The sequence below is a fragment of the Rhinolophus ferrumequinum genome, assembly GCF_004115265.2.
Source record: "Rhinolophus ferrumequinum isolate MPI-CBG mRhiFer1 chromosome 15 unlocalized genomic scaffold, mRhiFer1_v1.p scaffold_54_arrow_ctg1_1, whole genome shotgun sequence".
NCBI classification, from domain to species: domain Eukaryota; kingdom Metazoa; phylum Chordata; class Mammalia; order Chiroptera; family Rhinolophidae; genus Rhinolophus; species Rhinolophus ferrumequinum.
The window spans coordinates 18209038-18226878 of NW_022680357.1; the positions used below are offsets into that span (position 1 = coordinate 18209038).

At 57.4% G+C, this 17841-nt stretch overlaps 1 protein-coding gene across 2 annotated transcripts in view; it reads left to right on the forward strand.

The window, feature by feature from the left end:
* The window catches only part of SLC5A11 (solute carrier family 5 member 11), a 30537-nt gene extending 13281 nt beyond the window's left edge, over nucleotides 1-17256 (forward strand). For both annotated transcript variants that reach the window (XM_033101814.1, XM_033101815.1), the window contains 11 exons: nucleotides 1529-1633; nucleotides 2563-2668; nucleotides 4936-5016; nucleotides 5919-6124; nucleotides 8319-8454; nucleotides 12748-12855; nucleotides 13135-13285; nucleotides 14564-14732; nucleotides 15111-15326; nucleotides 15941-16109; nucleotides 16959-17256. In XM_033101814.1, the coding sequence (XP_032957705.1) occupies nucleotides 1529-1633; nucleotides 2563-2668; nucleotides 4936-5016; nucleotides 5919-6124; nucleotides 8319-8454; nucleotides 12748-12855; nucleotides 13135-13285; nucleotides 14564-14732; nucleotides 15111-15326; nucleotides 15941-16109; nucleotides 16959-17164 (1653 nt within the window). In that variant the 3' untranslated portion in view covers nucleotides 17165-17256. The remainder of the gene's footprint in view (nucleotides 1-1528; nucleotides 1634-2562; nucleotides 2669-4935; nucleotides 5017-5918; nucleotides 6125-8318; nucleotides 8455-12747; nucleotides 12856-13134; nucleotides 13286-14563; nucleotides 14733-15110; nucleotides 15327-15940; nucleotides 16110-16958) is intronic.
* Nucleotides 17257-17841: the final 585 nt, after the last annotated feature.

Sequence of the window (17841 nt, forward strand, 5' to 3'; positions counted from 1 at the left end):
CTTGCTGGCATATTGCCTTCCCTGCTGCTTCACCACCATGGCCGGCCAGGCCCTGCGCCAGCGTCACACCCCCCAGAGTTAGACTTCTCCATCCCAGCGCTGCTGGCCGCCTGTTCATCAGAAACGTCCTGTGAGTGGAGGCCGTGCTTCTCTCTAGGACGAGATGCAGGCAGCCGCTGGCGGGGGTCCAGCCCCCAAAGGAGGCCAGCGGGCCGTCGCCACTCACAGCGGAGACAATGTACCCCTTATCGGAGGGGCTGGCGCCCTCACGTGCTCTCTGATTAGCTGTCACACCAGCCAGGAGTGTCCACTGCACTCGGTGGGACCCGGTGCCTCTGTGTGTTGGTCCCTGAGAGTGTCAGGGCTCAGACCGGTGCTTGTGGGACATGCCAGCTGCGTTCGCAGCAGATCCGAGGGTCGAGGCGAGACATTCTTGGGGCCACAGCCCAGATGGCCCTTCTGGGACGAGGAGGAGGAAAGAGAAGCTGTTCTTTATTCTATTTTAAAATGTCCATTTAGTCCTGAAGTTCTTTCTTTCTTTCTTTCTTTCTTTCTTTCTTTCTTTCTTTCTTTCTCTCTCTCTCTCTCTCTCTCTCTCTCTCTCTCTCTCTTTCTTTCTTTCTTTTTGGCCAATATTTTATTATGAAAAAAATTTCAAACATGCATGGAAGTTGAAACAGTTTGACACTAAACACCCTGTATTTTCGATTGCCAGGTCCTCCCATGAACAATTTACTGTTGTTGTGCCACATCTGACTGTCGGGGCTACCAGCCTCCCCCCGCCAGCTCCTTCTGCCTCCCGACTCTGACCTTGGAAGGGAGGGTTCGCCACTCATCACGGCCGGGTCCCCATTTTTCTCCTCCCTGGGTTACAGCAGCAGCAGCACCCTGGATAAGGGGCTGCAGCACCACCCTTACGCTCTCCTTCCCCATCCGAGATCTGGCTCCTTGTGGAAGAATGGTTGTTGGCTTGAGGTCCCAGAGTCTAGATCTGGCGTTGTCTCAACCCCACGTTGGGGGTACAGTGGGGTGAGGAGATGGGGGAAGGACGCGCCCAGCTCCAAGAAAGTGCCACCCAAATAACGGTCCTCTGGAACATGGCCCAGTCCCCGGGTTGACCCATGGGGGTGACAGGCTTCGGACCAGCCACCGTAGGGCATGAGGGACCTGCCGTAATTGTCACCTGGTGGGACAACTGTGTAGCCAGCATGGTTTGCGATAGAATCCCCTGCTTTTCATGGTGATTTGGCTGAAGGTTCACAGCAGGGCAACCCCCCGAGCTTGGAACACAGACAGATGGAGGTGCTGGAGATGATTTTAGGTGCTGGCACGGGGCCACCGGCAGTCACGCAGTGAAGCCATGTCCTTCCCCGGTGCTCCCATTTCCTCCTCCCTCTTTGAGGGTCACACGGAGAACCCAAGAAGACCACCTGTGCTTCTGAGTGTGGAGGGTGGGTGGGGAGGGCTGGAGTCTGAGGCCACGTGCCCCAGTCGGCGGGTGGGTGGGGAGATGTCACTCTGTCCCCAGGTCACCACGATGCCGGAATATCTCAGGAAACGCTTTGGCGGCAACAGAATCCCCACCATCCTGGCTGTGCTCTACCTGTTTATCTACATCTTCACCAAGATCTCGGTAAGGCCCCCTCCCCACAGGGCAGTGACCACCCATGCCGTGGGCCCATGGGCAGGAGGTTGGGCGGAGAGGTGGGGGGAAGGAGTCCTCGCCCCTCCTGCCAAAGCCGCTTTGGTGGCATCTCAGGCTGGTGCCGGTCACTGGGGCTCCCGAGAGCCCTTGCGGGGGCCATGAGCAGTCGTTACCCACTGAGCCGGCCCCGCTGCCCCTCGGAAGGGCAGTGCCTCATACGGAAGCTCTGGTCCCGCTGGAGGGTGACAGGCAGAGGAGTTCATCAGTCCGAACGGTAACTGGCTCTGTGCCGTGAGGAAGCTTCTGAGAGGAAGGGTGGCATTCCAGAAAGAGGGTCTGGCCGCGCAGAAGCCTGGGCCGGGGTGAACTTGACCTGGCAGCGGACAGGTTGCACTCAGAGCGCCTGGGGGACTGGGAACAGGAAGCAAGGAAGGAAATGAGGCCGAGCGGCAGGCAGGTCAGGAAGGGCCTGGCTCGTGACTCCACCTCATTTATTCAGATGTCTTGGGGGCAGTGGGGCAGCGCACGGCTTTCATGGGGAGCAGGAGGGCGTGTGTGAGGGGATTTGATGGGAGTGTGGAGGCTGGCGTGTCAGAGGCCGACATGGACCACGGAGGCGGCCTTGTATTAGCCCAGGGAAGTGGGTCTCAAACGTCACCGTCCACAGGGCTCCCGTCTGAGACCCCGGAAGAGGTGATGAGGAAAGGACAATGTATGACTCTGCTGTGTTTGCCAGAATCTAAGCTGGGGCTGAGTCTAAGGGAGCCTGTGCTGCACACGCCTGTTCATTCATTCATTCACTCGTTCATTCATTCACTCATTCACTTATTCATTCACTGATTCAGTCGTTCACTCATTCATTCATTCACTTCATTCACTCATTCACTCACGTGTCCAACACCCTCATGTTCCCACAGGTGGACATGTATGCAGGCGCCATCTTCATTCAGCAGTCTTTGCACCTGGATCTGTACCTGGCCACCACGGGGCTGCTGGCCATCACAGCTCTGTACACTATTACAGGTATGACTGAGTAAGGTGACACCAGGAGAGGTGGGAGGGGCTGGGGGCACTGCAGGTCCTCCTGGCCCATCTGCTGGTGTCCCAGGGTGTTAGGACCACTCATTCATTCAACCTCCGTCCATTCCCCCGGAGGATACGCTTTCTCCGGGCTGTTGTCCTATGGAAGAGGGAGGATTTACAAATGCACCTCCGCTGCATCAAGCATCTACTTATTCAGGACCTACTTCCTGAGAACTTACCAGGTGCTGGCGTGTGAACTTGCACGCACTGGGCAGAGCTGGGTCATCAACTGCCTCATCCTGGCCCTGACGTGGGCGGCCTCCCCGCCTCTCCCCACAGACTTCCTTTCTACAGCAGCAACTGGCGCACAGTAGGGCCTTGGCAAGCGTCCGGTTTGAATGCTCACCTTCACATCATCTGCCCACAAATAGACTTCATTCCACAAATATATACCCATCCCCTCTTCATGCCAGATGTGGTGCTGGGACGAGGTGTGCAGCAGTAAACAAGCCAGACAAAACCTTCACCTCAAAGGAACTTAACGCTCTAGGGGGGTGGGGAGACTGTGAACAGGGAAGCCACGGGGGCCATGAAGGAAACCCAGCAGGCGGGGTGATTTTCTTACGCAGAAAGTAACTGGGGTGACGTTGGAACCAGATGTAAGTGGTGGGAAGGAGTCCCCCTGAGAAGCTGGGGGGGACAAAGGTGACCTCTGAGGGGAAGACCTGCTGTGCTGGCCCGAGGGACAGCAGGGGGCCGGCCGGCGTGGGGAAGCTGAGCACAGAAGCTTCACACTGTGTCCTGCTCACCGGTTCACGGGCACCCGGTGACAGACACCCCCACGTCACGCTGTGCTGCAGCCCTGATGGTACGAGGAGCAGTGGAGGGAAAGTGAGGAAACCAATGACGTGGGGGCTCGAAACAGACAGGCGACCAAGCCCGACAGAGGCAGCGGCCTGATGCTGGAAGGTCTCGGCCAAGTTCTCGGCACTGAGCGAGCCGTGTGCCTGGAGCCCAGGGACAGGGAAGGGCTGGTCACAGCTGCCACTTCTCTCCGTGTTTCCTGGTTTGGGGGTCTGTGTCCCCCACTAGACTGTAAGCTCCGTGAGGACAGGGGACGTGCTTAGTTGGCCTCTGTACTTCGGCCACGTAGAAGCAGGTATTTGGCAAATGATTGACTCAAATACTGAACACAGTGGCTGGCGTGTGAGAAACGTTAGTGTAGAAATGATGGTGGTTTCAGTAGTGCCACCTTCAGGGCCTCCCACACTCAGGCTGCCCAATGGCACAGGGGGAACCCAGGCCAGGCCTCTCCCCGTTGGGCGGGGCTTCTTCCTGGCGAGGGAGGAGGGTCCACGGGACCCCACCCCCACGTGCACGTGTGTCCTGCACGCTAACCTTGCCCACTACTAAACATGTTCATATCAGGTAGGTGTCCCCACCCCTTTGGGGAAGAAGGAAAGAGGGAGGAATAGGGAAGACACTGGAAAGATCAGAATTCATTACACAGATTTTTCTAGGTGGCAAAACCGACAAGAATCCGCTGAGGGCAACCAGCTTAGGCCTGTTCGGGAGCCTGCCAGGGCTCCAAGGACCTGGTGCTCTCGTCCTGTCTCCAGTGTTGAAAATAAAGGGGACTGGGGCCCCAGCCCCGCTTCTGACGTCACCTAGAAACTGCTGTGTTCAAACCCCCCGCCCGTGCAGGCGCTCAGCTGCAGTGGTTTCTTGTTCCCCACAGTTCATTCCGTGGGTGGTCTGGTGGCCGTCCTGCTGAACTGTGGCTACACGGCACCCGGCACAGCTGGCTGGAGCAAGGTGGCCTCACACGCGCGGCTGGTGTTAGCCAAGGCTGCCAGCTGGGCTTCCCCACGTGTGGGCCATCTTCCTCCCCTGGGCTGGGTTCCGTAAAGAAGCAGAGGGGCCCTCAGGGCGACACGGGAGCAGGAACAGACACTGGAGGGGCCCGGGAGGCCTGGCCTTGGGATCACACAACACCCTGTCCACCGTGTGCCTTTGGTCAGAGAAAGTAGTTTGGCCCGAAACTGCCTCGAGAGATAGATAAATCAACATCACTGACAGAGGGAGCCACCAAGTCCCATCGTGGAAGGGGCACCCACGCAGGGAGGAGATACTGCAGCCGTCCTAGCGGGCAGAGACCGCTGAGCAACGTCCAGGGGTGGGTCTCGACCTGCCGGGGCCCCTCGGTGGCCCAGCCCGACTCCTGTCCGTCTGTGTACCGGCCCTCACCTGCCTGCTCCCCCCACCAGGTGGCCTGGCTGCGGTGATCTACACGGATGCCCTCCAGACTGTGATCATGCTTGTGGGAGCACTGACCCTGATGGGCTACAGTAAGTGGGGCCACGCGTGGCAGCACCTCTCCCGGCCGGGACCTCTGCTGTCTGCACTCGGGTCAGCAGGTCCCGCTGCCCGGGCAGTCGCGCTGAGGCCTGGAGACTCGCGGGAAGAGAACTGTGCTTCTCGTGAAACGTACTGTTTTCTTGAAGTAAGAATTAGTGGCTCTCCCCGTATTGATATGGCTACATGAGGACCTAGGGAACGAGAAAGGGGTCTGCATTTCGCATCATTTTCCTCCTCACCTACCTGTACCTTTACACGTACAGCAGGTTTCAGGTACACGTTGTATGCGTGGGTCTTGCCTTTTCCCCTAATCTGACAATGTCTTTGGATTTGGGTCTTTAGGTCGGTCCCATGTTTGTCATCGTTGATCGGTGGCATTAAAATTCACCGTCTTGCCAGTGGCTGGTGATTTGTTCCGTTTGTTCCTCTGGTTCCACTCTTCGTTCACAGCTTATGTTGGCGCTGGTCCTAGGGTTGCAGTATTCACCTCAGTCTGTCTACCTTCACGAAACACTGTCTGCCTCACTGACGGTTTCAGAAGCTCACTCTCCCACTGCCACACCCTCCCTCCCGTTTCTCGTGCTGCTGCTGTCACACTTTCACGTCACAACCCCATTCGCGGCTGCAGCAGGGCTCTAGACAGTCTAGAGTGATTGAAAAGAAGGAAAAACGCTTTTATACTAACCCTCATTCTAATTAGTTCGATTTCATTCCGAGTAATGAAGTGACGCGTTTCGAGATGTTATTTTGAGACGCGATCCACACGCACGACCAAGGTGTTTACAGCGAGGCTGAGACCCCTGCAGGCGCCTCTTTCCTGGCTGCTGTGCTCCAGCAGCCTCATCGGGGCTGGTCTGAGCCCCGGCTCACTGGGGCTCCCTCTTCTGTGTAGGTTTTGCTGCCGTGGGCGGGTTGGAAGGCCTGACGGAGAAGTACTTCACGGCGCTGGCCTCCAACCGGAGTGAAAACAGCAGCTGCGGGCTGCCCCGCGAAGACGCCTTCCACATCTTCCGAGACCCACTGACCTCCGACCTCCCGTGGCCGGGCATCCTGTTCGGAATGTCCATGCCGTCCCTCTGGTACTGGTGCACCGACCAGGTACGGGCAGCGGCACCGGCTGGAATGTTCTGTTACCGTAGCGACCAGGGGTCTAGGCAGCGTTTTAGAAGCACCACTGCCATCAGGGCTCATGAGAGTGTCACTGAAGTAACGAACGTGGAGTCAGGCCACTGAGCTGGTGCAGGAGACGCACAGAGCACGTGCCCAGGCTCCCCACGGGCCGGACGCCTCGGTGTGAAGAGCCACGTAGCACGACCCAGACGGCGCCCCTTTAGAGGCAGAGCCCCCCGTCCCCGTCCTTGGCAGACCTTAGGCAGGAGTGCCCTTGGGACAGCACAGATGGAGGCTAACAGCTTGGGGGCATAACCCAGACACACTGTCTCACGTCTCTGAGCCTGTTTCCTGTTACGGGGTTGCCGACAGTTACAGAAAGGGCAGCTGAGGCGTGTGGTCTTCTTGCTTCAGGGACAGTGGATAAACAAACGTTAGAACAGCTCCATTTCCACTGCGGTTTCTGTCCCCACGCCTGCGACAGCTCCCCGGCTCGTCTTTATTCATCTGCACAAACCTTCAGTTGAGAGTCCTCAAACCCTTGTCAGCTGGGACTCCAGTGTGTGCCCCTGAAGCCACCTGCTGCCCACCTGCAGTGTTCAGGACCCAGGGCCTCAGTCCGCGGGCGTCTCCTTCCAAACACCAGGCAGGCGGGAGGGCCCCACGGCCCTGACCACACGTCGCGGCTGCTGAGCTGGAGGCTGTAGCTCCAGGTTTCCCGGTGCTTTCCCGGGGCACGCACGGCGTGGCCAGCACTGCGTTAGGCTCGTCCTGTGAGGCGACTTTCCTGGTTCACAGGTTGAGAGCACGTTCCAGATCTCTTGGTTCTGGGGTTTATCCAGAGCCTTGTGGGAGGGAGAGCCACCCCCAGCTGCACGTCTGCGCAGAAGCCCACAGGCCTTCCCACCCCAGGGAGGGGACATTTGTGTGATTGTGGTGGGTGCGCGATCGGTGCCGTGACTCATTCAGGGCTCCCCATTTTGTATCACCTTTCATTCCTCTTAGTTCACTTTTTTCCAACTGAGATGTTACTTACCAAGGGCCCCGTATGGCCCCCGGTAGGGTCTGACCGTTGCAGAAACAGACCCCTCAGTCTGCGTGACCAGGGCTCCTTGAGCTCTGATGGCTGAAAGGGCGTGTCCAGTGGGCACGGGCTCAGCTCGTGCCAGTGTCCTGCAGTTAGGCCATTAGCCACGGTGGCATAGGTCACATGGGTCCTGGGTCACCTTGCTGTCCTCTGGCAGTTGTGTGACAAGGTCCAGGCCCATGGGTTCTGAAGATGAAACGTGCCCCCAGATGCAGTGGTCCCTCCCCGGTAGACGTGCCTGTTCCGTGGGGCCTGAAACATTGTTCGGGCGTGTGTGGCACTGGGCCACGCCCCACCTCTCGGCTCGCCTCCCGTGAAGGGTTCTCCGCCGATTTAGTGAGGACGCTTAGCTGTTTGTAGGAAAAAAGCAGTTCAAGCATAAAAGGGCATTTTCCTTAACTTACACGACTAGGGGCCCAAGAGTGATAATAACCATGAAAGCAACTAATATTTGCCGTGTAGTTACTATGTGTCAGACGCCATAATAAATATTCTAAATGTTTTTACTTCGTTTCATTGTCAAACGGCCCAAGTAGTCTCCCCATTTTATAGATCAGGAAACTGAGTCAAAGAGAGGTAAAACTGTGTGCCCAAGGTCATGCAGAAAAGAAGTGGGGAGGTAGGATTTGAACCCAGGCTGTCGGTCTCCAGAGTTGCTGGCACTGTAAACCACACTGTGTCATCAGAAGTGGTCTCTCACTCTCTCCAATTCCTCGTTTTCTTTCCTCTGAAATAACTTCCCTCTCAGGAAGCCTTTCCTGACGTGACGGATGGCAGAGAGGCTGACTGGGGTGGAAGCTGCCCTCAGTCAGCACCTCCCCTGGAGGCCGTAGGCGGGGGGCCTCTGTGCTTTGTCTCTGGGGGCCAAGTGTGGAGTAATTCTACAGAGAGCTTGAACGGGCCAGGTCCAACCCCAGGACAGAGGTGTGGGGAGGGGCAGCGTGGGGTCATCGCTGCCCCACCTGGGCCACAGGGACTGAGAACAGTGACGAGAAGCCGCAGACCGAGACCCAAGCCCGTGACGCCGTCCCGGGAGCCCCGCACTGGTTTGCCTCCGGAGAAGCCACCTCAGCTCCCAGCCACCCTGTCTTCCAGGTGATTGTGCAGCGGAGTCTGGCGGCCAAGAACCTGTCGCATGCCAAAGGAGGCTCCCTGATGGCCGCGTACCTGAAAGTGCTGCCCCTCTTCATGATGGTTTTCCCTGGGATGGTCAGCCGCGTCCTCTTCCCAGGTAAGAAGACAGCTGGGTGGAGGGGCGTCGGTGTGCGTCTCGGCCCCTGGTGCGTGTTCTACGTGAGTGCGCCCGGAGTCCCTTCCTGCTGACTCACTGGACACACCGTGCTTCCCAAACCGGTTCAGTGCAGTCGTCCAACGATGTCTCAGGCCACGTGGAGTGGAGACCCCTTGGAGGCCTTGTCTCAACTCTGGTTTTTTGAAACCACAAACTAGGCTGCAAGCTCGAGGCCCCCGATGTCAGCTCCCTGAAGTCTCATGGTGAGAGTTCCTCTCGTGCTTTAGTGTTTGAGCCCAGTGGTTTGGTAACTTTGATTCCGTGGAACCCTTTTGGGGGTATTTTACTTCACAAAAATGAGGGCTCTCAAAGCGTCCAGAGGATTTGCCATGGCTTTTTTCTTTTTTTAATATGGTAAAGGGATGAAGCTTGCACCATGGGGAGTGAACAGGACTGGGGGCGGGGGTCGTTCTTGGGAGTCACTGGGGTATCAGGCAGTGGTAGTGTGTACGGGAGAAAGCCTTCCGCTTTGTGCCCAGTGAGCGGGTATCCGCCAAGGCTGTTATCACTGTGCAGGGGCCGTGGCACAGCCCCCACCCTCACGCCCCCCGAGCCTTAACCGGCAGTGTCACACAGAGGTAAAGAAACGGTAGGATGAAGTTGTTCGGTACGTGGCCCAGTTTTGTCAACACGATTCAGGACAGAAAGAACTGGGAGGAAGAAGGCATTGGGGGAAGGAGTTGGGGAGCTGTCCGTGGTGCTAGACTCTGGGCTCCCGGGGGATGCAGAAGCCCAGGAGAGAAGTCACCAGTCCTGTTTACAGGAAAGGGGTGCCGGGCTTGGGGTACATGCAGCCCCCCTGTTCTGGGACCCACCCTGTAGTGGTGGAGGAGATAGAAAGGTGAGTAAGCACGTGACGGAGGTGTTCACTGGTTTTGCTAAATGCTGGGCAGCGCCCACGGCGGGCAGGGTCTCCATGGACGGCCTCTGTGAAGAGGCAACAACTGCTGATCCACGTGGATGGTTTGAAAACGTATTTCAGAGGGGAGCCAACCAGGTTAATGATGGACTGCATGCGGGAGTGAAGGAAAAGAGGGACCTCGGTCACTCCTAGGTTAAGTGACGGGGCTGGAGCTGGGTGAGCCAGGATTTAACCCCAGTACGTCTGCCTCCGTCAGCCCTTAATCATTGCTGCTGCCTCTCTCAGAAAGTCACCCTGTGAGCTGTGGGCCAGTGTGTGCAAGGTCAGTAACAGACCCTGGCCACCGCTCTTAGCAGCCAGCCAGCCAACCACCATCATCGCGACATGGCCGTGTTCCACGCGCCTACGGACTGTGGAATGTGTCAGATGAGTCTGGTAGTCATGAGACAGGAACACACAGTATATATGGAGACACTCGTGTGTGGTGCCAGCGGTACGTACGAGAGGAACTTGAGAGACAGATGGAGGTGGGCGTCAGGGACTGGCAGGCCCAGAGCAGTGCTTCTCCAGAGTGGGTCCTGACCAGCAGTGTCACCTTGGAACCTGTTAGAAGAGCAGGCTTTCAGGCCCCGTCCAACAACTGCTGAATCCCAATCTCTGGGGCCGGAGCCCAGCAGTCTGTTTTTATTTAGCAAGCCGACCGGGAGACTGAGAAGCCCAGGCCTGATGTGCCAGACTTGGGGCAAAGCGCTGCCTTCCCGGCCCCCGTCTCTCCCCATCTTGGCTTACCAGCTCCCCACTGAATTCCAACGGGGTCTGGAACTGCCTAGAGCATGCTCCGATCCTGAGCTCTCATGAGCCTGGAAAACAGCCCCTTCCGCTTAGTCCACCTGAGAAATGGAACTCTAGTGGAAATTAAGAGAGAAGCAAAATAACCCTCAAGACAGTAAAATACCAGAGTCTATAAATGTCTCTATTTACAAAGCCACCTGAGACTTATCCACGATACTTACTAGCTGTGTGATTTGGGGGAGCTATTTAATGTGCCTGTGCCTCAGTTTACTTGTCTTTAAAATGGGTACAAAAGCAGTATCTTCCCCATGGGATTGTGAAGGTCACACGAGGAGGTATATGCAGTGTTTACTTGCAGCCTTGTCATAGGGAGCCTTCCATGACTGATGGCATTTGGAAGAAGGGGGTTTGTGCTGTGTTTGGATTTGATTGTGCTAGAGCCATCCTTCACGGCAAGTATCAGAGGGCCTGACAAGGGAACCCACTCCATGTATGAAACGGAGATTGACCCAGCAGAGGTGAGCGGATGTGACTGAGTGGTGGCTTTGGGCCCATGGCTGCTGGCATCCCTTGTAATGGCTCAGGGCAGTGTCTTCAGACCGAGCAGACACAATTTGGCGCCTCCAGCAAGTGTCACAAACTTTGTATCTGTCACGTCTTTTGTGGTTAGAGGCTCATTCCTAGAAGGTTAAACAAAAACTCTGTAGTTAATTAAACACCGCAGGGAGGTCCGTGCTTCCTCCTGAAGTCAGGAGCTTTTGCCCGAGAGGCAGAGCCCGTAAGATCAGAACGTAAACAGGGCCTTTTCCCCACCTGGGAGGCTCCTTACAGTGTCCTTACAGAGGTCACAATTTTCTTATCTCCTGAATTCTCTCAGAACAGTCATAAAAAGCCAAGAATGTGGACCTCGCGAAAGAATTGTTTGCGACAGCATTGTTTCTTCTCGGTGAGCCCAGCAAGGATCGTTTTGGGTCACAGTCTCAGCTTTGCCTAAGCCTGAACCAAGTTTGGGGCTCCTCCCCACTCCCCAGCAAACGCTGTCAGCGTCTCTCATTGGGGGATGTGAGTGGAGAGTCCAGTCTGGAGGAAGGGCCCGAGGCTATTTCCTTGTCTTAGGTCTTATGTTACATTAAACAAGAAAACGGAGCTATAATATTGGGTTTTTTAGTTGTGGTGGACTGTATATGTTCACATTTATTAAGTTTTAGTGAAGACAAAAATGTAGAGTGTGCAAACACAACTTATCTGGATACAGTCAAACGTACGCATTGGAGCCACTTGTGAACTTGAGGCCCCAGCTACCTGGTCACCTGGACGCGGACGCGGCCTCAGAGCAGGGCGGGGGTGGGGCGAGCAGTGCAGGGCCCCGTGTCCCCGCCAAGCTGAGGTCGTTCCCAGTCGCCCTCAGGTGGGCCAAGGGCAGCGTCAGCATGGGAATGAGGATGAGGGCCGAGGTTGTGGCCCGAGCACCGGCGCCTGGAGCCTGGCATTATTCTGGGCATGATTCCAGCCGGCGGGGGAGCCTGGACGAGGGGTGACTGGTCCAGCGGGGTGTGTGCTGTGGGCAGGCCTGGGACGGCGGTGCACCACATGTCAGCTAAGGTCTAGGAGCTGAGGGGGACAGAAGGTGACATGAAAGCTCTCAGTCAGAGAGGGGCCAAGCCCGAGACGGCACAGGGCGCTCTGAAGACCCTTTGATGGGAACTGCCGGACTCAGCAAAGCTTCACGCTCCTGCCCTCCCTTCTCTGAAACATGCCGGGGGCGGGAGACCTGTGTTTAAGTTCTGCCTCTGATGTGACCTCCCTGTCTGAGACTTTCTGTTCATCTGTGAGACGGTGAAACTCATCTGTGCCTTCCTCACACGGTGACAAAGACGTTCACCGTAGTAACACGACAGCGGGCCTGTCCCCACACAGACTTACCGAGCACCTACCTGTGCCCCCCGAGTGGGACGCGGTCATTGTGCTAACGGGAAGATACAGGACAGGAGATGCCGGGAAGGCAGCTGGATTCCATGGGACAACCAGAAGCCGCTGAGGGCCCAGAAGAGCTGGGGCCACAGTGCAGAGCGAGGGACGGAGGCAGTGGGCCCTGGCAGCGGGGCTCGTGCGTCTCGCTGAGCCCCCGAGAAGAGGGGGTAGGTGAGGAACCGCACACATGCCAGGCCGTGGCTTCTCCTCCTTACCTCCGGGAACGCAGGCGACGTTGGGTATTGCCAGTGTCCTATGGGGGCTGCCGGGGGGACCGGCCGCTCGGCGCCTCAGCTCCACTTGGGTCACAGGAACAACAGTGGCCACACCGGGCACGTCCCCTGCATCAGACCCCGGGCTAAGTGCGTGCGTGCCCTCAGTCCCCCTCTGTTATCGTCCCCGGTTCGCAGGTGTGGAAACTGCCGTTCAGAAAGGTCACGTGAAAGGTCACGGTGAAGTCTGGGCTCCTTGTCCGTGGGCCGCCTCCTCACACGCACGCGTCCGGCCCTGCAGTGGGCCTGCTCGGCCGTGGTCCCGCGAGGCCTGGCGCCGGAGGTTCTGTCACCTGAGGTTCTGTCTGCTGCTCTCTGACCATGTCTCCTCTGCAGATCAAGTGGCCTGTGCAGACCCGGACATCTGCCAGAAGGTCTGTGGCAACCCATCCGGCTGTTCCGACATTGCGTACCCCAAACTGGTGCTGGAAATCCTGCCCACGGGTAATGACCCTCCCCCCTACACCGGGTCCCCTGGAGCACCCAGCGGGGGGACACTGGCTGGGCTCCGACCCAAAGAGGGACCACGGCGGGGGGCGGGGTGAGAGGTTCTGGGCCGAGGCCCCCGGTTGGCGCCCGGGCCGGGCAGGGCTCTGCCCCCACTGCTGAGGCCTCCCTCACGGCTGCCCCGGCTCTGCGTCCCCGGACGTGAACCTCCCCGGTCAACTGGCCATGGCCCGGGTCCGGGTCCTGAGTGAGGCCGTCCCTCCCTTGTGCCCCCAGGGCTGCGTGGCCTCATGATCGCCGTGATGGTGGCGGCACTCATGTCCTCCCTCACCTCCATCTTTAACAGCGCGAGCACCATCTTTACCATGGACCTGTGGAACCGCGTCCGGCCCCGGGCCTCTGAGCAGGAGCTCATGATCGTGGGCAGGTGAGGTCTCCGGGGGGGCAGGCGCCTGGGGAGAAAAAGGCTGAGGCCCCCCAGAGGCCAAGTCCAAGCGCCACGTACCCAGGCCGAGCCTCCTCTCGTGGCAAAAGTGAGGGACCCCAAGTGCAAGTCCTTCATTCAGGAGGGGTTCAGTGAACACCTACTGTGTGTCAGGGGCCAGACACACGCACGCAGTGGGAAGGAAAGACTCAGTTCTGGCTCCACGGAGCGAGAGGAGAAGAAGGACAGGTAACCAGAACTGGGGCCCCACAGGGCTGTTCCTGGGGCCAGACCGGGACCTGGGGCTGAACAGGAGTAGCTGGGTGAAAGGGATGAGGGTGTCCTGGATATTGGGGGTCAGGTTCTCTCCCCAGCCTTCGGCAAAGGGAGTGCGGAGTGAGTGAGGGAAATGAGTGGCATATAAGTTTTATGTGAAATGCACGCTCGTAGGCACGCGGACGGCTAGCTCAGCCTGGGCTTAGGGGAAGCATTCTTAGGAACGGCAGCAAAAGCATGAGCCACACAAGAAAAAATGATAGATTAGACGTCATCGAAGTCACACTTTTCACTTCAAAAGCCACCATTAAGGAAACGAGAGGGCAGGTCACAGATTGGGAGGAAATATTTGCAAACCATATATATATATACACATCTGATGAAGGACTTGGGATGTAGAACAATCTAGAAAGCAAGATTGTAACCTACAAGACTCCAGTGAGATACCGCCACACACACAGCCATTAGAAGGACCATAAGGAAAAAACACCATCTGGGGGGAAAATGGAAGCTCCCGCCTCACACGTGGGAATGGAAAACAGTTCAACTATTCAGCACGGTTGGGCAGTTTCTTAAAAAGTGAAACATAAACTTACTGTGCGACCCAGCAGTTGCAATCCTAGAAATGAAAACATACGTCTTTACAAAGACTGTACACAAATGTTCCCCGCCGCGCTTTTACAACAGCCCAAAGCAGCAGAAACCATACAGGTCGAGGATAAACAGGGCACAGGACGGCAGCCAGAAAGCAGGACATGCTGATGCACGACAAACAGACACACGCATGGAAGGGCCCGCTGTCAGACACGTGCTGTGTGCCACGGTTACGTGGAACGGCCAGAACGGGTCAGGCTGCCGCGGCAGCGCCTGGGGCGGGAACTAGAGCCTGCTGTGCCCGGTCGTGGGGACCTTTCTGGGCAGACACAGTCAGGTGGCCTCTGTCAGTGACGCTCCGACAGCACGTTCGGGGCCGCAGTGACGGTGGCTGTGTCCCCGCGGCCGCAGGGTGTTCGTGCTGCTGCTGGTGCTGGGCTCCATCCTCTGGATTCCCGTGATCCAGGCCAGCCAGGGCGGCCAGCTCTTCATCTACATCCAGTCCATCAGCTCCTACCTGCAGCCGCCGGTGGCCGTGGTCTTCATCCTGGGATGCTTCTGGAAGCGGGCCAACGAAAAGGTAGCTGTGAAGACCCCTGTGCTGCCATGGGGAGGGGAACGGAAGGAACTGTGGGGGCCGGGGTATCGCTGGAGAGGATGCGTTCTGTGGGGGGAGAGGCAGGGTGGTACCTCGCCTTTGGGAAAAAGCAACGGGGGTCTTATTTGGAGGGACTTTGCCATGAAATGGGGACCGTGGAGGGAGAGGGAACAGGACGTTATATGTAAGTGACTAATTACAGGTAAAACACAGCAGTAGCTGCAGCCCTTTTCGAACCACTGACCCCGGCGAGGACCGTCCCACACAGACAAGCTCTCGTGACGGCTCGCTGGGGTTTCTGGAGCCCAAGCCACTCCCCCGGCACAGATGTCACTGAGGTGTCCTTGCTCTGACTTGCAGGGCGCCTTCTGGGGTCTGATCTGGGGCCTTCTCCTAGGCTTGATCCGGCTACTCCTGGACTTCATTTACCCACAGCCGCGCTGTGACCAGCGAGACGAGCGCCCCGCCGTGGTCAAGGACGTGCACTACCTCTACTTCTCCATGGTTCTGTCCGCCGTCACCCTGCTCGTCATGTCCGCCGTGAGCTGGGCCACACAGCCGCCCTCCAAGGAGATGGTACGTGGAGGTTCATGCTGGATCCACAGATCCCTTCACCGCAAGTGGCAGAAAAGGGACCCCACGGGCTTAAGCCAAGAGGATGGAATGTTGGCAAAGCTCGAAGTCCAGGGCTGGGCTTCAGGGACGGCTTGGTTTCAGGACCCCGAGGAGCCCGTCAGGACCAGCTCGCACGCTGCTGAGCTCAGGCGCCACTGGGGCCGGCAGCGTCTCGGGCTTTGTTCTCTTATTCTCACTGAGCAGAAGTGTGAACATGTGTGTCCCAGCTAAGTCCCCGGTCCCCATGGATGGGGTCAGCTCAACACACACGCTCACCCATCAACCAATTTGGTTGCTGTGGCCAGAGAAGTAGATGAGCTGAGTGGCCGACCGTGGGGTCCCCCAGTGCCTCAGGGCTAGGGTCACACTCTGGGGACTGGAACGAGGGAGGGTTAGGCCCCAGCTTGAGAATTAGGGAGCAGAGGCCCACTGAACCTGAGGGGTGCAGGGCGGAACCTTATAGGACTGAGACGGTAAGACTGGCTGCAGACTCGGACGTGCAGGCTGGACTGGGCCTTGGGCAGAGGCTGGAGAAAGGGGTGACCGCCGCCCCATGCGCCGTCTCTGCCCCACAGGTCAGCCGCCTGACCTGGTTCACTCGTCATGACGCTGTGATCCACAAGGCACAGGGGCCACCAGCAAGCGCCCTGCCTCCTGTGCTCTCTCAGTGTGGGACGGCCGAGGCCAGTGGCTCCAGCATCCAGCTGGACATCGTTCCCGAAGACAAGTCCAAGATGCACAGTGGTGAGTGGCGTCTCCCTCGGGTCCAGGGGCGTCTCTAGAAGCATTACGTGTTTAACCTCCATCACTACAGCCAGGAGAGGGCAGAGTTGGATTTGGGTGTCCCCTGAGCCCCAGGGTCTGGCTCTTCCCCCTCTCCACCCCCCAGAAGTGGGTTATTCAGGAGCAATAATGGCATACAGTTGTGGGGTGCATGCTGAAACACGCCTTGTTTCAACCCCACGGAGCCCAGAGCAGCTGCATTCTCTGAGTTACTGGTTTCAAACCGGTGGCCACAGACGTGTTTCGGTCTAGCCTACCTACAGTTTTACCAAAATGTGAGGGAAGATTTCTAAATAAGGAGAGTTCACATAAAATCCCAGATTTCCATCTTCTCTGGGAAAATGGGAAGATCTGGCAACACTGGGCCCACACGTCTGCTTGGCAAACGTCGGGAGCGCCCCTCCGTTAGCCAAGGTCCCCACCAGCCTCTGTTGTCTCCATGACCCCAGGGCTGTGGTTGTCACTTACCACACGTGGCCTTTTCCCCCCAAATAACTGTGGCTATGAACCCACGTCAACCTGAAGTGGGAACTCAAGGACCGAGTCAGAAAGCCATGTGTTTCCCGAAAAACGACAGAGAGGACATTGCTTGGTGGAGGTGAGGGATATGTGGGCTGCACAGACAGTGGGGACCTGAAAAGGGTGACACGTCTGAAACTACCCGTCTTCCAGAATGAAGGTGTTAATTAACACCTTCCAGAAAAGGAACCTAAGGAGTTTATCGCAGTGCAGGACACACACCAGGTCATGCCCTCCTCTCTTCCCTGCACACACGGCCCATCCTCTTACCTTTGCTTGGGTTCTTTTCAGGGGATGTGACCCCAAAGAAGTCCAGGGCACTGAGAGCCTTCCTGTGGCTCTGTGGAATGGGGGGCCAGGGCCAGGCGCAGCCCCCGAGCACAGCGGGACCCATCATCGCCTCCTTGGAGGAAAAGCCCTGGGTGAAGACCCTCCTGGACATCAGCCTCGTCGCCTGTGTCAGCTGTGGTGTCTTCCTCTGGGGCTATTTTGCTTAGCGCGCGGTCAGCTCAGGGGTCCACGCTCTTGGGGGCTCGCCGTGCCCCTGTTTTTTAATGAAGGGAAAAAAATTAAAGCTTTGTTTGTTTACCAAAAGGCCTCAAGGGTGTTTATGGGCCATTTTTAATGTGATGTTTACTCTTTTCTTCTTGAAAGGGAATGGAGCTTAGAAGCTCCAAGTGGAGAGACGCGTAAAAGCTTCCTTGTCTCAGGAGGCTGGCTATTCACTCTTTCCATCCAGAGTCAAAGGATAAACAAGCAGAGACCCCAAGACCTTCCAGCCTGACCGTGGCCACTTGCCCTCTCCCAGACTCCCAGCACGACGTCCACATCCATTGATGGGAATTTCAAGAGCCCTGGTGGCCGGGCCCCTGTGCAGCTTCGATTCTGATGGCTCTGCCTTCGCAGGCTGAGGTCGTCTCGTACCCAGACTTCCCATGCATTCCTCTGGACACAGCATGGTGGCTGGCATGCAGGGGGCCCCATACATTGATAAGTAGCCAATCTATGGGTTTTGGCCTCTGGTCTTCCTTCTGCCTAACCATCCCTCCTTCCTCTTCTGGCTGACTCGTCTCTGCTTAAAATCACTTCCTCCAGGAAGGCCTCCCGGGTCACCCCCCTTCCACTGTGACATGTGCCTTCAAAGCAGGCATCTCGCTTTACTGTTGATTACTTA